Source organism: Antechinus flavipes, chromosome 4 (genome assembly GCF_016432865.1).
Source record: "Antechinus flavipes isolate AdamAnt ecotype Samford, QLD, Australia chromosome 4, AdamAnt_v2, whole genome shotgun sequence".
NCBI classification, from domain to species: Eukaryota; Metazoa; Chordata; class Mammalia; order Dasyuromorphia; family Dasyuridae; genus Antechinus; species Antechinus flavipes.
Window position 1 is genome coordinate 45,922,533 of NC_067401.1, and position 20,578 is coordinate 45,943,110.

At 35.7% G+C, this 20,578-nt stretch overlaps 1 protein-coding gene across 2 annotated transcripts in view; it reads right to left on the reverse strand.

Moving 5' to 3' along the window:
- TTF2 (transcription termination factor 2) overlaps window positions 1-13,539 on the reverse strand; it is a 52,075-nt gene extending 38,536 nt beyond the window's left edge. Inside the window, exons 1-4 of one of the 2 annotated variants that reach the window (XM_051992908.1) lie at window positions 13,366-13,539; window positions 13,148-13,250; window positions 11,819-11,905; window positions 360-426 (exon numbers count right to left, since the gene is read on the reverse strand). In XM_051992908.1, the coding sequence (XP_051848868.1) occupies window positions 360-426; window positions 11,819-11,905; window positions 13,148-13,250; window positions 13,366-13,393 (285 nt within the window). In that variant the 5' untranslated portion in view covers window positions 13,394-13,539. Of the gene's footprint in view, window positions 1-359; window positions 427-11,818; window positions 11,906-13,147 lie in introns of both variants that reach the window. The other variant, XM_051992907.1, reaches the window with a different exon arrangement.
- Window positions 13,540-20,578: the final 7,039 nt, after the last annotated feature.

The window sequence follows — 20,578 nt, forward strand, 5'->3', positions numbered from 1 at the left end:
TACCCAAGTTAAAGAGTTAGATTTGGCAAAGAGAATGTCACTGAATCTAATAAAACTGGAACAAAGTAAAGTGGGTGAGGACTCAATGAGGTTTTGAGGTGAAGAAGAGAAGAGCTGAGGAAGCCTTAATTTTCCCAGTAAAAGTAAGACCTGAGGTCATCTGCTGAGTGAAGGGTTTGGGGGTAGGGGAGAGACAGATTTAGAAGCTTGAGAAGAAAAACAGTTTAGAATAGCCATTATGGAGTGTGATCAAATCAGGGATAAATGAATTGTCACAAGCAGTAAGGACCTAGTTGGTTAAATAAATATAAGGTTTAACAAAGGAGTTATTGGTTTAAATCAAGATGAACCATTCGTACCTTCCAGGGAATGTTTCCGCACCAATGTTTCTTCTCTGCTTTACTTTGGCTGCATCGATAGAACAATCTGACAGAACATAAAACACAAAAAAGAATTATGAAAGCCCAATTACACGTTCTAAGTTGTGTGTGTGTGTGTGTGTGTGTGTATGTGTGTGTGTTTAAATAACCAAGCCCAAAAACTTTGTTAAGGCAAATATCTTTTTTGTACTCCATAATACACAGTATATATGGTGGATAATACAGTACTTAGGGCATTTGAAAATGAAAGGGAAAAAAATAATAAAGATAATGCTGCTGCAATAACCAGAGGATATATACACTTCTTTTGCTCCCTTCAAACTTAACTGAGCATTGATTTAAGCCTTCCTCAAAACTGATCCATTTTTGTCTTACTTGAAAAGCAGCTTGAATCACAGCTGATAAGAGCTTTTATTTAATATGTTCAACATCAAGGGAGTCAAATTATTTGCATTCAGCAAAAAGTGTCCTAGAGTTAAATCATTTTGGTCTTGATTATAACTGCTTTCTGCAAAATAAGTCAATCAAAAGCTATAGAAAATTATCATTGAATAAAAAAATGCAAGTGAAATAAAGAATTCAAAAAAATAGTGAAGAACTCAAGACTCTTCCTGCTAACCTTATATAGGGACTTCAGAGAGTGTGATTTCCTGGACCTTCTTTCTTTCCATCTCTCCCTATGTTCCCAGCCTTTCTAAGGCTATTTTGATTCTCATTAGGGCCTTTAGAACTTTTCCAAGGTCAACACTAATTCTGATTTCATTTTCCTCGGTCAATTCTGTACTTTAAATCTAGTCTTTCTTCTATTCTCAAATCTCTTGACTTTTATCCTGTCACTCAGGGACCATGTTTCCTGTCAACCCCCTAATCTTGGATTGTTTACTCCCATCATGTACTTCTTCTATTGCACCTATTTACAAGCTGAAAGAGACTAGATGATGCCATGTTACAGCAATGTTGGCTGGTTCCCTAAAACTAATCAATCTCTTCTGGGCTCTCTTTGAAGCAAGATGATCTTTTTATTCCTCCAAAAAAATCCCTCATACTTTTTCACTTCGCATAAGTTAAGGACCTTAGTTTAATACTTTACTTAAATAAATAAATAAATGAATAAATAAATAAATGGATTCTACTCCAGTGAACTGTCTCTCTTGCCTTTCATAGCTCCTTGACATTATTTTCTATAATCAAGTACTTTAATCCAGTCTTTGATAAAGAGGTAGCCATTCCCTTACTCTAGATTCCATTCTCTCATTTTCTCCAATAGATTGCCCCTGAATCATCCATTTTCCTTCTCCCTATTTACAGACACCTTTCACGCTACCTGTAAACATACCCCAGTCTTCCCCGACTTTGAAAAGCTTTCACTAGATATGTTGAGCTATCATCCTACTTCTCCTTTTCAAGGCCAAACTTCCAGGAAAAGCTACTGACACAATGCTGCTATTGCCTCTTCTTTCATTCACTCCTCAATCTTTTACAAAATCTGGCTTCTGTTCTCCATATTCAGATGAAACCATTCTCTCTAAAGGTATTTACTATCCCTTAGACGCCAATCGGATAGCCTTTTCTCAACCAGAATACTCTGTAATTTCTCTGAAAAAATGGCAGTGCTGGAGACTTCTCTGCTGCCGCTGCGTTCCCTTCTCCTGGTTTTTGTGTTACTGTTCTCTTGAGTCTCCTCCTGTCCGTTTAACTTCTGTCTCTTCTGCTGTCCACCTTCCTTATACCCCGTTAGCTGGGCACCTTGGCCCTCTTCTCTTTTGTCTCTATCCTCGCTCACTTGGTGGCGTCACAAGGTCTTGCATTTAATCATTGTCTTTGTGCAGAAGACTTTCAGCTTGACCTAGCCAGCCCTGGTATCTCTGCCGAGCTCATGGCCTGCACTACCAACTGGAGGTTTTGAGGTACAAATCTCACACTTCTCCCAGCCCAATATGCCATCAAGGAACTCCTTATCCTCCTTTACAAAGGCCTCTCTTCTGAGCTGCTCTCTTTCTTCTAGTTTCCCGGTTCTGAAACTTAGTTTTTCCTGGATTTTTTAGTGTTTCTCACCCCACAGAGCTGACTGCTAAATCTTGTCCATCACAGCTCTCTAACAGACTATCTCCTTATAAATCTCTACCTCAATCTCGGACCCTTTCAACTCCTCCTTTATATAACCACCAAAGCAAGTTTTCTGAAAATGCAGATCTAAACACGTCATTCCTCTGCTCTAAAAATGTCATCTCTAGGATAAAATATTTGGCACTTAAAGCCCTTTATAACCTAGCTACAATCTATGTTTCCAGGGGTATTATATAGGCAACCTTTCCTGCACTCAGTGGTGCAGCCAGACTCGCCTGCTTGCAGTTCCTCACAAATAATCCTCCATCTTCATATCCACACCTTTACACTGGCCTGAAATATGCTTCCCTCTTCCCCTCTATCTCTGAGAATTCCTATAATCCTTCAAGACTCTACAACTACCATGTACATCAAGCCTTTCCTGCATGTTCCTTATGCTCTCCATACCACCCATACCACTCCATTGATTTTGTATATATTATGTATACATTTATTTATGAAAAGTAACAAAATTTAAGCTCCTTAAGGGAAGGAACTATCTCATTTGTGTCTTTGTAACCCTAGTGCCTGGCATAAACCCTGTCATATGGAAGGCACTTGTTTTTTTTGTTTTATGATTTTTTTAATTTTATAATAACTTTTTATTGACAGAACCCATGCCAGGGTAATTTTTTACAACATTATCCCTTGCACTTGCTTCTGTTCCAATTTTTCCCCTCCTCCCCCTCTACCCCCTCCCCTAGATGGCAAGCAGTACTATATATGTTAAATACGCTGCAGTATATCCTAGATATAATACATATATGCAGAACCGAACAGTCCTCTTGTTACACAGGAAGAATTGAATTCAGAAGGTAAAAATAACCCGGGAAGAAAAACAAAAATGCAAATAGTTTACATTCATTTCCCACTGTTCTCTCTTTGGGTGTAGCTGCTTCTGTCCATCATTGATCAATTGAAAATGAGTTAGATCTTCTCTTTGTCAAAGAAATCCACTTCCATCAGAATACATCTTCATACAGTATTGTTGAAGTATATAATGATCTCCTGGTTCTGCTCATTTCACTTAGCATCAGTTGATATAAGTCTCTCCAAGCCTCTCTGTATTCATCCTGCTGATCATTTCTTACAGAACAATAATATTCCATAATATTCATATACCACAATTTACCCAGCCATTCTCCAATTGATGGGCATCCATTCAATTTCCAGTTTCTAGCCACTACAAACAGGACTGCCACAAACATTTTGGCACATACAGGTCCCTTTCCTTTTTTTAGTATCTCTTTGGGATATAAGCCCAGAAGTAACACTGCTGGATCAAAGGGTATGTACAGTTTGATAACTTTTGGGGCATAATTCCAGATTGCTCTCCAGAATGGTTGGATTCACTCACAACTCCACCAACAATGCATCAGTGTCCCAGTTTTCCCGCATCCCCTCCAACATTCATCATTATTTTTTCCTGTCATCTTAGCCAATCTGACAGGTGTGTAGTGGTATCTCAGAGTTGTCTTAATTTGCATTTCTCTAATCAATAGTGATTGGAACACTCTTTTATATGAGTGGTAACAGTTTCAATTTCATCATCTGAAAATTGTCTGTTCCTATCCTTTGACCATTTATCAATTGGAGAATGGCTTTATTTCTTATAAATTAGAGTCAATTCTCTTTATATTTTGGAAATGAGGCCTTTATCAGAACCTTTAACTGTGAAGATGTTTTTCCAGTTTGTTGCTTCCCTTCTAATCTTGTTTGCATTAGTTTTGTTTGTACAAAGGCTTTTTAATTTGATGTAATCAAAATTTTCTATTTTGTGATCAGTAGTGGTCTCTAGTTCATCTTTGGTCACAAATTTCTTTCTTCTCCACAAGTCTGAGAGATAAACTATGCTATGTTCCCCTAATTTATTTATAATCTCATTCTTTATGCCTAAATCATGGACCCATTTTGATCTTATCTTGGTATAGGGTGTTAAGTGTGGGTCCATGCCTAATTTCTGCCATATTGATTTCCAGTTATCCCAGCAGTTTTTATCAAATAATGAATTCTTATCTCAAAAGTTAGGATCTTTGGGTTTGTCAAACACTAGATTGCTATAGTTGACTATTCTGTCTTGTGAACCTAACCTATTCCACTGATCAACTAATCTATTTCTTAGCCAATACCAAATTGTTTTGATGACTGCTGCTTTATAATATAGTTTTAGATCAGATACAGTTAGGCCACCTTCATTTGATTTTTTTTTTCCATTAATTCCCTTGAGATTCTCGACCTTTTATTGTTCCATATGAATTTTGTTGTTGTTTTTTTCTAGATCATTAAAATATTTTCTTGGAAGTCTGATTGGTATAGCACTAAATAAATAGATTAGTTTAGGAAGTAATGTCATCTTTATTATATTCGCTCGGCCTATCCAAGAGCACTTAATATTTTACCAATTATTTAAGTCTGACTTTATTTGTGTGGAAAGTTTTTTGTAATTTTGCTCATATAATTCCTGACTTTCCTTTGGTAGATAGATTCCCAAATATTTTATGCTGTCGACAGTTATTTTGAATGAATTTTTCTTTGTATCTCTTGCTGTTAGGATTTTGTTAGTGATGTATAAAAATGCTGAGGATTTATGAGGATTTATTTTGTATCCTGCTACTTTGCTAAAGTTATGGATTATTTCTAATAGCTTTTTAGTAGAATCTCTGGGGTTCTCTAGGTATACCATCATATCATCTGCAAAGAGTGATAGTTTGGTTTCCTCATTGCCCACTCTAATTTGGAAGGCACTTGTTAAATGCATGTTGGTAAGCTAATTTATCTCAACTAGTATGAATGATTCCTTCAATGGTAGAGATTCTAATATCTCCTTATCCCGTGCTTTTCTTGTCATCATCTTGTCTCTTAGCATTACATGGGTAACTGGGCAGTAATGCAAACTGTTCCCATGTTCTTCTTCATTCTTACAATACAACCAACCCATCTTGGTCATACAACTGTTTTGTACTTTTGACACCAGTGGCCAACCTCACTAGTAATATGCTACTGTATTATTTATCTTCACCATAACTATTTTTTTCTGAATTAGTTACAACTTTGATTCTTCAGAGAATTGTTTCCATGATTTACAGTCCACACTATAAACCAGAAAATTGTTATTAAAAAAGTTAGTCCTTGGCTTCAAGGAAAAGCGTCAGGTCATTAAAAGAACCATTTAACATTCCAAATGCAAATCTTTCTATTCAATTCTGATACCAGTTCATTCTTCCTCCACAATCCATTCAAGATACCTACATATCCACATATATTATATACATACCTACTAAAGGATCAGCTCTATGGGCTTGTACTTGACTATCACAGTCTGGCCATTCCACATAATTCATCTATTTGGTTTTCCTAAGTATATAGTTGGACTAAATTCTTCTTTGACTGATTTTGGAATCAATTAGGTTTTATAACAGTTGGGTTACTGATGCAATCAGAACAATGCTATTCTATAAGAGAGATATCTAGAAGATCACTATTTATAAGGAAATCTTTCATTTGGATTCTGTAGTGGATGTAATCTATGATAATGAAAAATATCTTTAATGAGCATATTTAAATTTCATTTAATATTAATAATCAGATGGCTGGATAAAGTTATCACTTTTGCTACACCTCTTAAGGAATCAAATAATCACAACTTGAGAATTGGAAAGGACCTCAGGAGTCAATGAAAACGATCCAAATTCAAAAGAATCTCTATTATATATACATCAATTTTTGCTAAAAGGACTCTTAATAGTGGGGAGGGGGGAAAAGATGACTCTCTCGTCATCTCATTCTATTTGTGGTTATATTTATCAGAAAGTTTTCCCTAAAATTATATCTAAATTTAGCTCTTCACTGTTTCTTGTTCTGCTCTCAAGTGCCTAGGACAAAGGTGATCTTTTTCTCATGAGACAGTCCTCCAAATACTTAGAGCCAGCTATCACTTTTCCCAAATCTTCTTTTCTCCTGGGCTAACCCATCCAAGGCTCCTTCGAGGTTTATTACCATTCAAGGTGCCCTCTTCTTGATTCTTTACAACAGTAGTGTAAAACTGAAATAGAATCAGATTCCTGCCTTAGAAAACTTCAAATTAACATTATCTATGCTGCACTGTATTTTTATTTATTTTGTTAAACATTCCTCAATTACATTTTAGTCTGATTCCTGCAGCAGCCTCAAGTCTGATACCTCTAGTCTATAGCTTATCAATATCCTTCTTAACGTGTGATACCCCAACAGTATACAATATTCTTAGAAATGATCTAAAAGGGACAAAACACAACTAGACTATTGCCTTTTTATTCTTGGAAATAATGCTTCTTTTAACAATACCCAATATCCCAACAGCTTTCCTTCTGCAGTATATTATTGAATGACTGAATGAAAAAGCACTTATGAAGCATATATTATAAGGAAAGCACTGTTGCAATCTAACCATTCTTTTCCCATTTTGTATTTGAGAAGTTGATTTTCTTAACCCAAGCATAAACTCTATACATTATCTCTATATTAAATTTCATCATGTTAGATTCAACACAATATCTTAGCTTTTAAAGATCTGTCTGTATCCTGACTGTCAATTAGTGTATTAGATATCTCTCCCAGTTGTGTCTTAACTCCCTATCTGTTATGAATGTCATCAAAGCCATTATACAAGACACTGATAATAATGTAAAAACAGCAGAGGGTAAAATATAATCCTTAAGGCACTCTACTGGAGACCGCCTTCCTACCCAGAAGGCATTAAAGATTATTGTTAAAGATTATTCTTTGAGTCCAGTGATTGAACCAACTCTGAATCCATCTAATTGTATTTTACCTAGCCCACATCTCTCCATCTTTTCCATAAAAACAACAAAAGATACTTAATCAAATCCTTTGTTAAAATCTAATTAAATTATAACTCTGAATTCCTCTCATATATTAATTTTGTAAGCCTGTTAAAAGAAAGGAAATGAAGCCAGTCTAGCATAATCTATGCTGATGTTCTCTAATCGTCTCTTTAATGACCTTAGAATTTTCCAAAAAATAGAGGTCAAGTTTACTGTCCTACTGTTTGCACTGTGTTTTTTCTGCCCTGTTTTTGAAAAATAGGCCAAAATCCACTCTTTTCTAGTGCTGTAGTATCTCTTGTTTTCTACAATCTTCTAAATGTCACTGACACTGGCTCAGAAACCATACTCACTAATTCTTTTTAGTACCTGAAGACATAGTTCACCTGAACAAGTGATTTGAATTCATCAAGAGCTGCTCATCTTATTATTATTATCTTACAATCTCATTATTTATCATGAGTATCAACATATAAATACAGATAAAGAAGAGAGAAATTACAGCCAGGAGGAAATCAACAAAAGGCAACTACATGGCTCAGTAGATAGAGCGTCAATCCTCAAGTCAAGAAAACTGAGTTCAAATCCAACCACTTAGTAAGTGACTTTCAATTACTGTGTGACCCTGAGCAAGTCAATTAACCTCTGCCTGACTCAGTTTCCTCATCTGCAAAGTTGGACACTAACAGCACCTACCCCCCAGGGTTGTTGTGAGGATAAAATGAAATCATCATTGTAAAGCTCTGATGCAGCACACAATAAGTGCCATATAAATGTCAACTAATAGTAGTAGTACTAGAATTATCCCCTTTGATCACAGTTTTAGAGCCAAGAGCTCACCTAGAGGTCACACTGCAACTCACTCATTTTATAGATGAGGGCACTGAGAGACTCAGGGACTTGCTTCAGATCACACGGCTAGTAAAGGCCAGAATGTCTATTGGACTCCAAGTCTAGCACTCTTCCCACTCTATCACATACCTTTTAGAGATGGTTCTTTCATTCATCCTTGAAATAAAATAAATATTCTAAAAGAGCAGTGAGAAAGAGAAGAAACATCACAGAAATAGTAGGTAAGAGGGAGAAATGGGATAGTGGGTTCAATTTGGCTGGAACATAGATGGGATGAAGGAGAGTGATAGAAAATCTTTCTGCAAAGGTAAGGGCCAGACAATGAAAGGTTTTTAAAACCAAAGTGAAGAGTTTTTACTTTAGCTTCAATGTCATAAGGAGACACTGAAGTCTTGAGAAGGGGAGCAAAGAGGTCAAACCTACACCCTAGAGAGATTATTTTGATGGCTGTGAAGGATGGATGGAAAATGAAGAGACTAGAAGTGTGGATAACAATTAGGAAGCCACTATAATAGTCCATGGGAGTCCATCTAAACCAGGGTAGAGATCATGTGAAAACAGAGAAGTAGATGTGAGAAATATGGTGGAGGTAGAGCCAATAAGACTTGGCAACTTATTGGGCATGGGGGTAATGGAAAGTGAAAAGGCAAATAGTATTCCAATATTGCCAACCTAGATGATGAAAGGGCTGGTCATGCTCTCATGTGAGAAACAGGAAATCAGGAAGATAATAAGCTTCATTTTGTATCTACTGAGTTTGAGATACCTGTCGGACATTCTGGTGGAAATATTTAGCAGGTGGCTAATGAAGTGGTACTACTGGAGTTCAGGACAGAAATGAAACCTAGCGATATAGATTTGGAAATCATCCATATAGAAGTGATAATTGAAGTCATGGAAGCTGGTAAGAATGTAGAGAGTGACAAGCTTTGGGAAGACACCAAAACAGGATGAATTAAAATGCCTTAAAGGAAGCTGACCAAAAACAGAGAAATACAACTAGTCAGTCAACAGCACTTATAAGTACCTACTAAAATGTAAGAAGGCAGAAAAGTCACAAAAATCAAGCAAAGAGAAAGTATCTGAAAGTCAAGAACAACAGAAAAACTCTTCCCAAAACCCTTCAATGGCGTTCTTGAAAATATCTAAATTGTTTAGCATAGCATTTCTATATTAAAGTGCATGGTTGCCTCCTAATGTTCTGAAATCAAGTTATTTTAAATATTTAAATTTTCTCACTCCTTTATGAAATGGATAGTTTTGACTATATAAAATTTAAAAGTTTTATCCCAAACAAAACCAAAAATTAGAAGGAAAGCAGAAAACTGGGGAGGAAGGAAGGGATAGAATTTGGAACAAAATGCTAAAATTGTTTTTAGCATGTAAGTAGGGGCAAATATAAAATATTAATTTAAAAAAGAGAGAGGAGAAAAAAAAGTTCTTACTCCCAGTAATAAGTGACCTAAAAAAATATCCTTCTCACCAACTTGGAGTTAGAAGGACCTACTTTTTTGTTCTTTGTTATAAGAAATGGTTTACTCAGTGGGGGGAAAAGGAGCAATGCATATAATGTAAAAACAAAAGATAACACTTTTTAAAATTTTAGCACTAAAAATCAGCAAGTTTTTCTAATTTCAGTTCTCTTGTGAGGTGTTGGTGGCATACTTAATGAGAGCATTCAAAAGCTATTTTTGAAAAGTAACTTATCTGCTGACAGACTCCTCAGAAGCTAGCCAGCAGTACCACCTAGTGATAAAATTCAAGAAATGTACCTTAAAGCAATGGAAAACTATTCTGTAACCATATTCTTGAGAAATGAAAAACTGTCATTTTAACCTTGTCTTTCACAACTATAAATATGTTGCACAATTAATATGATGGCACTGACTAAAGAATATCAATTTTTTCCATGCTCTTTGGAAGAAAACTAAGATCTATCACTTTTGGAAAGCGTAAAACTTTTTTTCTGACATACTTATCACAGGAACTCTTAAAAATTTTTTCTGAATACACACATTAAGTATTACAGTATTTTATTATATTAAGTGATTTGCTGACTTTATGGCCCTGAATAAATTCAGTCTCTTACAAAGCACCAAGTCATCATATCTTCCTTTAAAATACCAGGAACACTCATTTCTTTCTCTCCATCCCTACTGCTTCCAGGCTAATCTAGATCCTTAACACCACATACCTATATTATTGCAACTGCCTTCAAACTGTCTTTTGCTTCCATTCTTTCCCCTAAAATCAATCCATCCTGTATAATTAATATTTCCCAAATGTAAAAAAAAATCTTTAATAGCTATTCATTATTACCTACAAAAATGAAGATCCAAACTCTTTTAACCTGTCATTCAACACTATTTTTCCAAGTTCATTTTGCATTACTTCCCTTTCAAGAATGTTCCAGTCAAACTCAAACAATTAGCTGTTTTCCTATTTTAGCACATCATTTATTGACTTCATAAACACACACACACACACACACACACACACACACACACACACCCTAGAAAACACCCCCTCCTCATCTTGGATTTTAAGTATCCTTATCTTCCTGAAAGACTGACCTTAAATGCCATTCTCTCTGATGTTCCCACCTTAAAGCATTTTTCAGATTTCCTTAGAACATTTTGTCTAGCTCTCTCCTTTGCCTGCCTTGCACTATATTTAACTGTGAAGAAGAATGTATGCCCTTTTAGAGTTAGGAATACAGTACTAAATTGTCCAACCTTTAAGACAGATCTTAAGCAGAAACAGAAGCAAGCAGCTATCTTTAAGGAAAGAACAGCAATTATTATCTTTTATTTTTTTTTAAACTATATATGGCTCCCTTGATTACCCTGAGCAGTTCCAAACATCAGGTCAAAATACAAACTAACCTTTTAAAATGACATCCTAAAGCAGGAGTTCTCCATCAGTTCATTGAAGCCCTGGTTGAATATGAAACCTAATTTCTTAGAAGAATATGAGAAGAACTTCTGAAACTATCTAGAACATCTCTTTTATTTTACAGATGAAGACTGTGAGGTAGTACCATCTTCTCCTCTATTATTCACAGCAGAGAAGGAAGCATGGTACTAATGATCAATACTATCATCAACAAGCTTGTTCCATATCAACTAGACATATTTTCTTTTTCTCAGTCTTAAATGTTGAATAAATACTAAACAAATACTTAAATACTAAAGTAGAGATGTGAAAATCACAAATGTAGCTTGAACCAGATTAATATGTAATTAGGAAATATTAAACAAAATGAATTAAAAAGTTACGTATCAAGGTGGTTTTTAAGTTAATATATTGTCAGATGTTTCCATTTAAATTTAATATCACTGTCCTAATACTTCTCAAATTTTTCCTAATGATATTATCTTTCATTTTCCAGAAATTTTAAGATCACTAATAAGGCTGGGAGTGGGGTATCTGCTGGCCCTATGATTAACCACATTAATATTTGAGATTGACAAGTCGGTTATAATCAACTTGTCAGGAGGAAAAGATATCCAACAATTAACAAAGAATAATTACTCAAAGAGTACAAAAGTATAGGAGGACCGAGAAAACATATTTTTAAATGTGTATGTATATATATGTAAGCATATACATATATACGTATACAATAGACACAAAGCACATATCCTTTGGACATACCTGTATTCTTTCTTGTCCTGAGGCTTAAGCAAACCTTGAAGCTCTACCACATAATCTTCATGTAATAAACAATGAGAAACAGGAATACTGAAGACAGAAAAAGAATATTTTTTTTTCATTTCAGGATGCTGGGAATTAGTCAATATACTACTACTACTACTACCAATAATAATAATAATAAGTCAAATCCTAACAATTTTCTTATTATTTTTAATTTTCTTAAGAAAAAAAATTTAAATATAAGAGAAATATAAAACTCATTTATGAGGTCAGATCTCTAAAAGCATTGCTGTTTTGTAAACCAATATGATATATCCGCCACTGAGGAATTTTGTAAGTTTGTCAGAAACTGAAATTTACTTTTCTAAGCAGCAAAGTAATTGGTGTTCATAACAATCTAGAGTTAGCAATAAATTTTAAATTCTATTTTCTAAACACTATTTAAGAAAGTGGTGATGTATCATATAATGTGTTTTTAAAAGATTCTATCAAAAATGTCCAAAGGGAGCTTTGCTGCTTAGAAAAGTAAATTTGTAGTATTTGGGGGTGACTTAATATAAGGGCAAAAAACTCTACATGTCTCAGCGATCCCCACATAAAGATGTTTTAATTAACCATCTGTTCCACTTAGTTCACATCAAAACCTTAAGTTCTTAAAACATTTACTACCTGTAATCGGCCCATTTTTGCTTCACTACTAAGGTCTCGTAAACTTATTTTCACTAGAGCTCCCTGAGAAATTTCCACATGATCCCAAGTATAAAATAGGTATAGCAATCAAAGATTGACAGATAACAAATCATCATTTTGCCACATTCAGTTATATGAGCTTTGCACTAGGCTCCCTGACACATAACACGAAAAGGTTAAGAACCCCGCTCTCATTCCGCACATACACCGTCGCTAAACCGTGAGCTCTCTGAGAACAGATTCCTGGCCTTGGCTAAACTTTCATTTTCCTCAGCATCTAACAAGGCTCCGCGTCTAAGCTGAATTCTGTTTTCTTTCCGAAATATAATTCCATTTCGGACTAATCTTTAACCGGAAGCCTGCGTGTGGGCAGGGAAAGGGGCGGGGCCTTGAGCGTTCATCAGCACATGGAGCTCCCCTCAACAATGCGGGTCTTCCACACATAGTCTTAAGGGAGCTGGGGAAGTGGTTTCCTCAGGGTAACACAGCCGGGTATCTGGGACGAGACTTGAACGCAGACGTTCCCGGCTGATGGTCAGCAAACGTGTATTAGGCTGCCTTGGGGTGACAAGCACCGATCGGCTCCGACATCCCGCCGCGGGAAGAGCTCCCCTCCCCCCCACACCCCCCGAGACCTACTCGACTGGCAGCACGAAGCCACAGGACTCTGCCCGGCACACGAAGAAGCTCTTGCCTTTATTGGGACCCTCGCGGACTCCGGTTTTCAGAAAGCAAAGGGTCCCTGAAGAAAGAAGGCCACAGTGAGGACACGCGAATACCGCCATGTGGAGACAGAAGAAACAGCCCTCCCTCCGGGCACGCACCCGCCCACCCGAGTCCAGCCCCTACGCCCTCACCGTGATCCCGACACCGAACCGGCTCCATAGGTGCGTCCGAACGACTTCTCTCCTTCTCCGGCGAAGCCCCGCCTTCTCTCTCTGCCGGCAATCAATCCCCCGGCGCAGTCCGGCGTCTTCCGCCATCAGTCCGTCCTCCCTGAGACGCAGCCAATCATATAGGAGGCGGAGCTCACGAAACCCAATCAAGATCGCCGGAGGCTTAACGCGTCGGGAATTTAAAAAAATAAAATTTTTGATTGGTCAAGACTAAAGAATCGTCCCTTGAGCCTATTGGCGAAGGAAAAGACCGATGTGGGCAGGAGCCAATAGTAGCAAGGCTCTCTGGTCCTACAATCCAGATTCAAGAGCGGTGGATGCCCGGGAAAAGTCTCGCGCAACGGGAAAACTGTGAGTGTAGTTCGGTGGCTGCTGGTCCGTGGAGCAGATGCACGAGAATTTTTCTGCGTCTGCAGTAAAATTAGGAGAATCTTGTCTAGTGTTTTGGTGATGATGATGATGGTGGTGGTGATATCAACAACAAAAATAATTCAATAATTGTAACAGACTGATGATTTCCTTTCACACACTCCAGGCTTCAGCCAAGCTGACCTCCTCTCCCCCCAAGAAGTAGGTCCTTTCATCTCCCATCTCCGGGCTTTTTCAGGCCGCCTCCCATGTGTACAACTGCCTCCCCACCCTCCCTTTCAAAACCAACTCCAATAATCTCCATGAGATCCTCAAGCTTCACTAGAGCTTGCCTGATTGCCCAGCGTTTGATCTCTCTCCTGTCCCCGGCCCTATCACTGCGTGTATTTTGTCTCTATCCTCTATTTATCTCTCTGTGAACAAACATTCCCCCAATAGCACGTAAACGGAGCAAACGGTCTGTTGCTATTCAGACTAGTGGGACTCTTCTCGACTCCATTTGGGGTTTCCTTGGCATAGACACTGGAGTGCTTTGCCATTTCTTTCTCCAGCTCATTTTACAGATGAACAACCTGAAGGAAACTTGCCTGGAGTCACACAGCTGGTAATTGTCGGAGGTTGGATTTGAACTCAAGAAGATGAACCTTCCTGACTTCAGGACCAGGGATTTAGCCACTGCGCCACCTTGCTGGCCAAGCCAGGCTTGTGCTACTTTTGTATTTCTATGACCAGCGCCTAAAACAGAACCCGGCCCGTAGTTGCTATTTATATGGTAATTTAAGATTTGCAAAACATTTGACTCCTGTTAATTCATTAGATTCTCTCAATCTTGTGAAGTAAGTACTATTATTCTCCTCATATTAGAGAGGAAACTGAGGATGGGAAAAATTAAGTGATTTGCCAAAGGTCCTAGTTAGTAGGCATCGGAGGAAGCATTTAAACTTAGGTCTATGCTGGTCTATGTCACCTATGACACCTAGCTACCTCATGTTACTGGTGCATTAAGCAAAAACACTATATCCACCTATTTGAAAGATTACTCTATCAAGAATGCAAGTTTGTTTAAAATTATATACCTGATTGAGCATATTAATAACAAAACAATAAAATTACAGTGGTAAACAATTAACATAGAAAACAATTCTTTTTTTCAATCTCTATATATCGTAGGAATAAGTTAGCCTTTCCTCAATATGGGAAACAGTATTTTCATGCTAACACTAAGAAATCTCCCTTTAGACTGTGAGTTCCTTGAAAGCAAGAAGTATTTTTTGTTAGGTTTGTTGGTTATTATCTTTCTTTGAGTCCTTATGCTTGGCACAATGCATGGCATATACTATATGCTTAGTAAATTTTAGCTGACACTGACAATTAGTATCTGTAACATCTTACATCAGATGCCACAATAAGCACCAAATTGATCCAGGACCAAAATGTATAAGATCATATAAAACTCAAAAGAGAAGAAAGATGATGCTTTTATAACTGTGTTTGGGGAACAATTCTTTACTAAACAAGGGATAGAGATTACCATAAAAGATAAAGTGGATAATTTTTTATTATATAAAATTGAAAAACTTTTGCACAAGCAGCATCAATTCAGTTCGAATTATAACTTATAAAACCAATTATCTGTTTTTTTAAAAAATCTTTGCAGCAAAGTTCTCTGATAAAGGTGTGATATTCAAGATATAAAGAACTGATTACATATATATACATACATACATACATAGGTGTATATGTTTGCATATATACATGTATGTGTATGTATATAGTATATAACATGTATACATACACATTGTTTATATATATATGTAGACAGATATACAAATACACCCATAAGATCCATTTCTCAAAAGATCAAAAGATAAGTGGTCAAAGGATATAAATGAGCTGCTAAATGCTACCAAAGGCTGCTACATTTCTCAGTGGATCAGTCAGAAGTCTCAAGCTCCAGTTCTACCTCAGTGATTAGGGATGTGATTCTGGTCTTCTTAATTTTACACCTCATTTCTGTTTGCCTCATCTGTAAAATGGGGGTAATAAATAATAGCACCTACCTTCCAGGGTTGATGTGAAGATCAAATACTTGAAAATAATACTTGAAAAATGCTTGTCACATAGTAGGCACTTAATGAACATTTCTTCCCTGCCCTCATATCCCCATTTAAACAACTAGATAGCATAGTAAATAGCATACTCTTCCTGAAATCAGGAAGACCTAAATTAAATATTGTCCCCAAATATTAATTAATTGTTTAATCATGAGAAGTTACTTCTCTTACTCTGAGATTCCTCATCTATCGAATACACTTATAATTAATTTTGTTAGAAGAAACAATTGAAATAATATATAAAAAGAGTTTGACAGACCTTAAAGCATTATATAAATATTACCTATTATTTCTTGGCAGAGAGGTAGTAGAATTGCATATAAAATTGCAGTTCCCTATTCATACAGCTTTTTGTTTGTTTGTTTTTTTAAGTACATAACAATTCAACTTAACTCCTAAAGCTGTTTTGCTTATTCACGTCTCCTTTTGGATTTTCTTCTATCCCTTTTTCTGAATTAAAAAAAAAAAAAATCGTTATCTGATTTTTAAAAAACCTTTGTAGCAAAGTTCTCTGATAAAGATGTGATATTCAAGATAGAAGGAACTGATTTTATATATATATATGTGTGTGTGTGTGTGTGTGTGTGTATCTTGAATATCACATCTTTATATATGTATATATATACATATATACATATATACACACTCACACACACATACATAGTTGTGTTTGCATATATGCTGTTTAATTTCTTTTTTGTTATATAACCATTACTGTACTCTCACTCAGCATCACCCATAAAGTCTCCCATTATCACTAAAGCACACAATCCAGCAAAAGAAAGCCACATCTTAGCTATATCTCATTCTGTATCTCTAACATATTGCTATGGTAAGAGGTGGAAAACATGTTTCATCATTAGTTTTCTGGGGTTATTCATTGTATTGATCAGAGCCTTTCAAAGTTGTTATTTTTATCATGTTTTATTTTATAAATTGCTTTCCTGGTTCTGCTCACTTACCTCTGCATCAGTTCATACAAGTTTTACAGGATTCTCTGAACTTATTAATTTTTTATGGTATGGTAATTTCCCATTAGTCCATATATTATAACTTATTCTATGGTTATTATTAAAATATTAATTCATATTAACTAAATATGGTATAATCATAAAGATAAGATAGGTATTTTTATTAGATGAAATTGAAAAACTTTTGCATAAGCAAAATCAATTCAGTTAGAATTAAAAAGGAAACAGTCATCTGGTTTAAAAAAATCCTTGCAGTAAATTTCTCTGGTGAATATGTAACATCCAAGATATATTAGGAACAATTCAATTACATTTTTAATATTATATTAATTTTTTCAACCATTCCCTAGTTGATAAATACTCTCTGGTTTCCAGTTCTTTACTAGATCAGAAAAGTGCTCTTCTGGGTATTTCTATTATTATAAGTGCCTTCCCTTTTTCTATTATTTCTTTAGGACTTTTATTAAATTTAATATATTTTTTTTACAAAAATATAAAAATTCAGAGTTTCATATGTAATCCTCTTTTTCATTCATCTTGTGCAGAAATGTTTGTTGATGATTTTTTAATATTAAAAAAGTTTTTTAAAGTGCTTTTTAATTCATCTGGACATCTAGATCTCCATTCTTTTTTCTTTTTCTTTTCTTCTCTCTCTGTTTTTAAAAAAGACCTCTATTCTTTAATATGTGTAATCTTCAATACTTACTTCCTAGACTTTATTTTGTAGTTTTTACTTCTATAGCAAAATGAACACTATTATAACTGTTGCAGTATTTTCTGTGATATTTTATCTCTGACATTCTATGCATATAAAGTGCATAAAAATACACTTTTATCCATTTTCTGAAAACAATCTGGAACTCTGCAAATAAAATAACTAAAATCTCTTTGACCCAGAGATTCCACAGCTAAGCATACACTCCAAAGAAGTCATTGATAAGAAAAAAGACCCCATATACACGAAAATATTCATAGTAACAATTTTTTGTAATAATAAAGAATTAAAAACAAAATAACTGCCCTTTGACTGGGGAATGGCTAAGCAAATTATAGTACTTAGACATAATGGAATGTTACTATAATTTAAGAAATAACAAATATAATAAATACTGAGAAGTTTGGAAAAACTTACATGATAAGATGAAAAGTATGAGTAAGCAGAGCCAAAAAGTCAATATACACAGTGATCAAACAGAAAGTAAAGCCATAAAAAGTTAAAAAAAATAATAATGTATAAAAACAAGACAAAATAAAATTTATTTTTAAGAAATATGATTTTGTTTTTTAGAATTTTATAACTACTATCTTTCCTCAATTTGAAGGCTATCAGTGTATTTTATTGTGTTACTTGCTATAAATATATAAACATACATGTACATATTTATATAATGCTATAATAAACTTTTGTTAGGATTTGAGTGTATTGGAAGTTAATTCTTCTTCCCCTGTGGAATCTGAGTTAGCATTTCACATGTAGAATCTCAAAGGAAAAAAACAAAACAAAACACAACTATAAGCACCTCTAGGAGGTCTTTGATTCCTCACTTGAAAGAATAACCTAAGGCCATTCTCCTTCAAGATTCAGATCAAGTAGGGCTTTCTTCATAAGACTTTCCCCTGGTCCCTCAACTAATAGTGTTTTCCCTCTAAGGTTACCTTCCATCTACTATCTCATCTATCTCATATGTATGTGTTCTTTCCTTCATTAAGAGACAAACTGCTTGACAGAAGCTCTCCTCTGGCAGATGCTGGAAGAAACAATATAGATATGTAAGCCCTCTTCTGCTCTTATTGTTTGACTCAGAAATTAGCCAATTACTGCTACATACGGCCCAGAAGCCTTAGTCATCAAACAATAGGAATGCAATCAGAAGCAGTCTTGGGCCCAATTGTTAAAGGCCAGACAATTTTTAATATTAATAGCAGAAGATAAGATGAGGCATTGATCTTCCTCATTGGCTCAGGAGTCCTAAAAAGTAGGTCTAAAGAAATCAGTCAGGGACTGGAATTACTAACGATTGAAAGATAGCCTTCTGGGTAGAGGGGAATATAACAGATGGTAACTTTGAAAAGGTAATGTTGGGGTTTTTTATGGTTTTCTTTTTCTTTTCATTTCTGTCTAAACCCCTCCCCCCCCAAAAAAAAGCAGTTCTCCCATTTAGAGAACTGGACATTTAGAAAATGGAAATAATAGGAAATTGGGAGAAAGAAAACAAGAGTATGGGAAAATTTGTTGTTGGCTCTGGAAGAAAAATGATATGGTATAGTATGGATTACCTTTACATCACATCACACTGGTAAAAAACGACTGAGATCTTTTTGAAATACATCTTATAAAGAACAAAATACTGTGCAAGTTTGAGTAATTAAAAAAAGAGAGATAAACTCCTTGAGAGTAGAGCCTTAAAAAAAAAAAATCCAAGAATCTCTTTATTTGTATCCCTGGTATTCAGTACAGTGCTCACCATGTAGTGAGGTCTTAATATGCTTGTCTGATTCTTGCCAGATAATTGGCATCTATTCCAAAAGTATGGATTTTCCCTCTTTTGTCCCTATAAGAATTTTCTCCCCAGTGCTAACTGCCATAAAGTATTTATGAGAGTTCAGACAGCTCATAACACATACATCAGAGACAAGATTTTTGTATCCCCTTTTAGCAAATAAGGAAATTTCTACTCTAATGTTCCTCAAATAGTTGCTAAACTTAAGATCCAAAATATAGATCTGAAGTAGATCAATAGATAAGATCTTGTTCTACCAATCACTATCTTGGGACCTCCAAAAGTCAAGTCAATAAGCCTTTATCAAACATTTACTGCATGCCATCCATTACACTAAGAACTTGGGAAACAGAGAAAGGCAAAAACCATCCTTGACCTCAAGGACCTCACAGACTAATGGGAGAAACATCTATGTACAATTAAGATATTTCTGGGATAAACTGAGGATAATTTCAGAGGGAAGGCATTAGCTTTGAGGGATACTATGAGAGGCTTCTTGTAGATGGTGGGATTTTAACTGTGATTTGAAGGAAGCAAGGAGGTAAAGATGAGAAGGGATGGAAATCCAGGCATGGGCAACAATCAGTGATGATACCCTACATCTCAAGATTGAGTATCTTATTCAAGAAAGAGGAAGGAAGTCAGTGTCACAGTATTGTGGAATATGTGGAAGAGAATGCAGCATAAGATGAACATAAAGTTAGAAAGGAGCTAGGTACTAAAGGGCTTTGAATAGCAGAAGATTTTACATTAGACCTTTCAGATAATAGGAAGATAATAGTTTATTGAACAGGGGGTGCAGGGATAACATGATCAGAACTATTCTTGAAGAGGGACTTGAGGCTAAGAAACCAACCATCAGTTGATGCAGTAGTCCAGGATGGTGAAACCATGAGGGTCTGGATCCATCTGCTTGTAGTATCAGAGGAGTGAGCACATGGGAGATAACACAATTGTAGAAACAACAAGGTTTGACCACTGATTGGAAGTTGCACAACTATATGATCCATCTCCTTCTGTCAGAGATGGCAACTTTCTCATATAAAAGGAAACCATCCTATGAAGTTGGTTTATACCATTAGTGTGTAGCAATACTTTCTTTAGAGAACTCGAACATCTGACTACCATCTCCAGCCTTCCTGAGACTTTGATTGGCTTTTAAAATATCTTTTAATAAATCTTCACTGGACACATAAATATTGTGTATAGATCTCCTTTT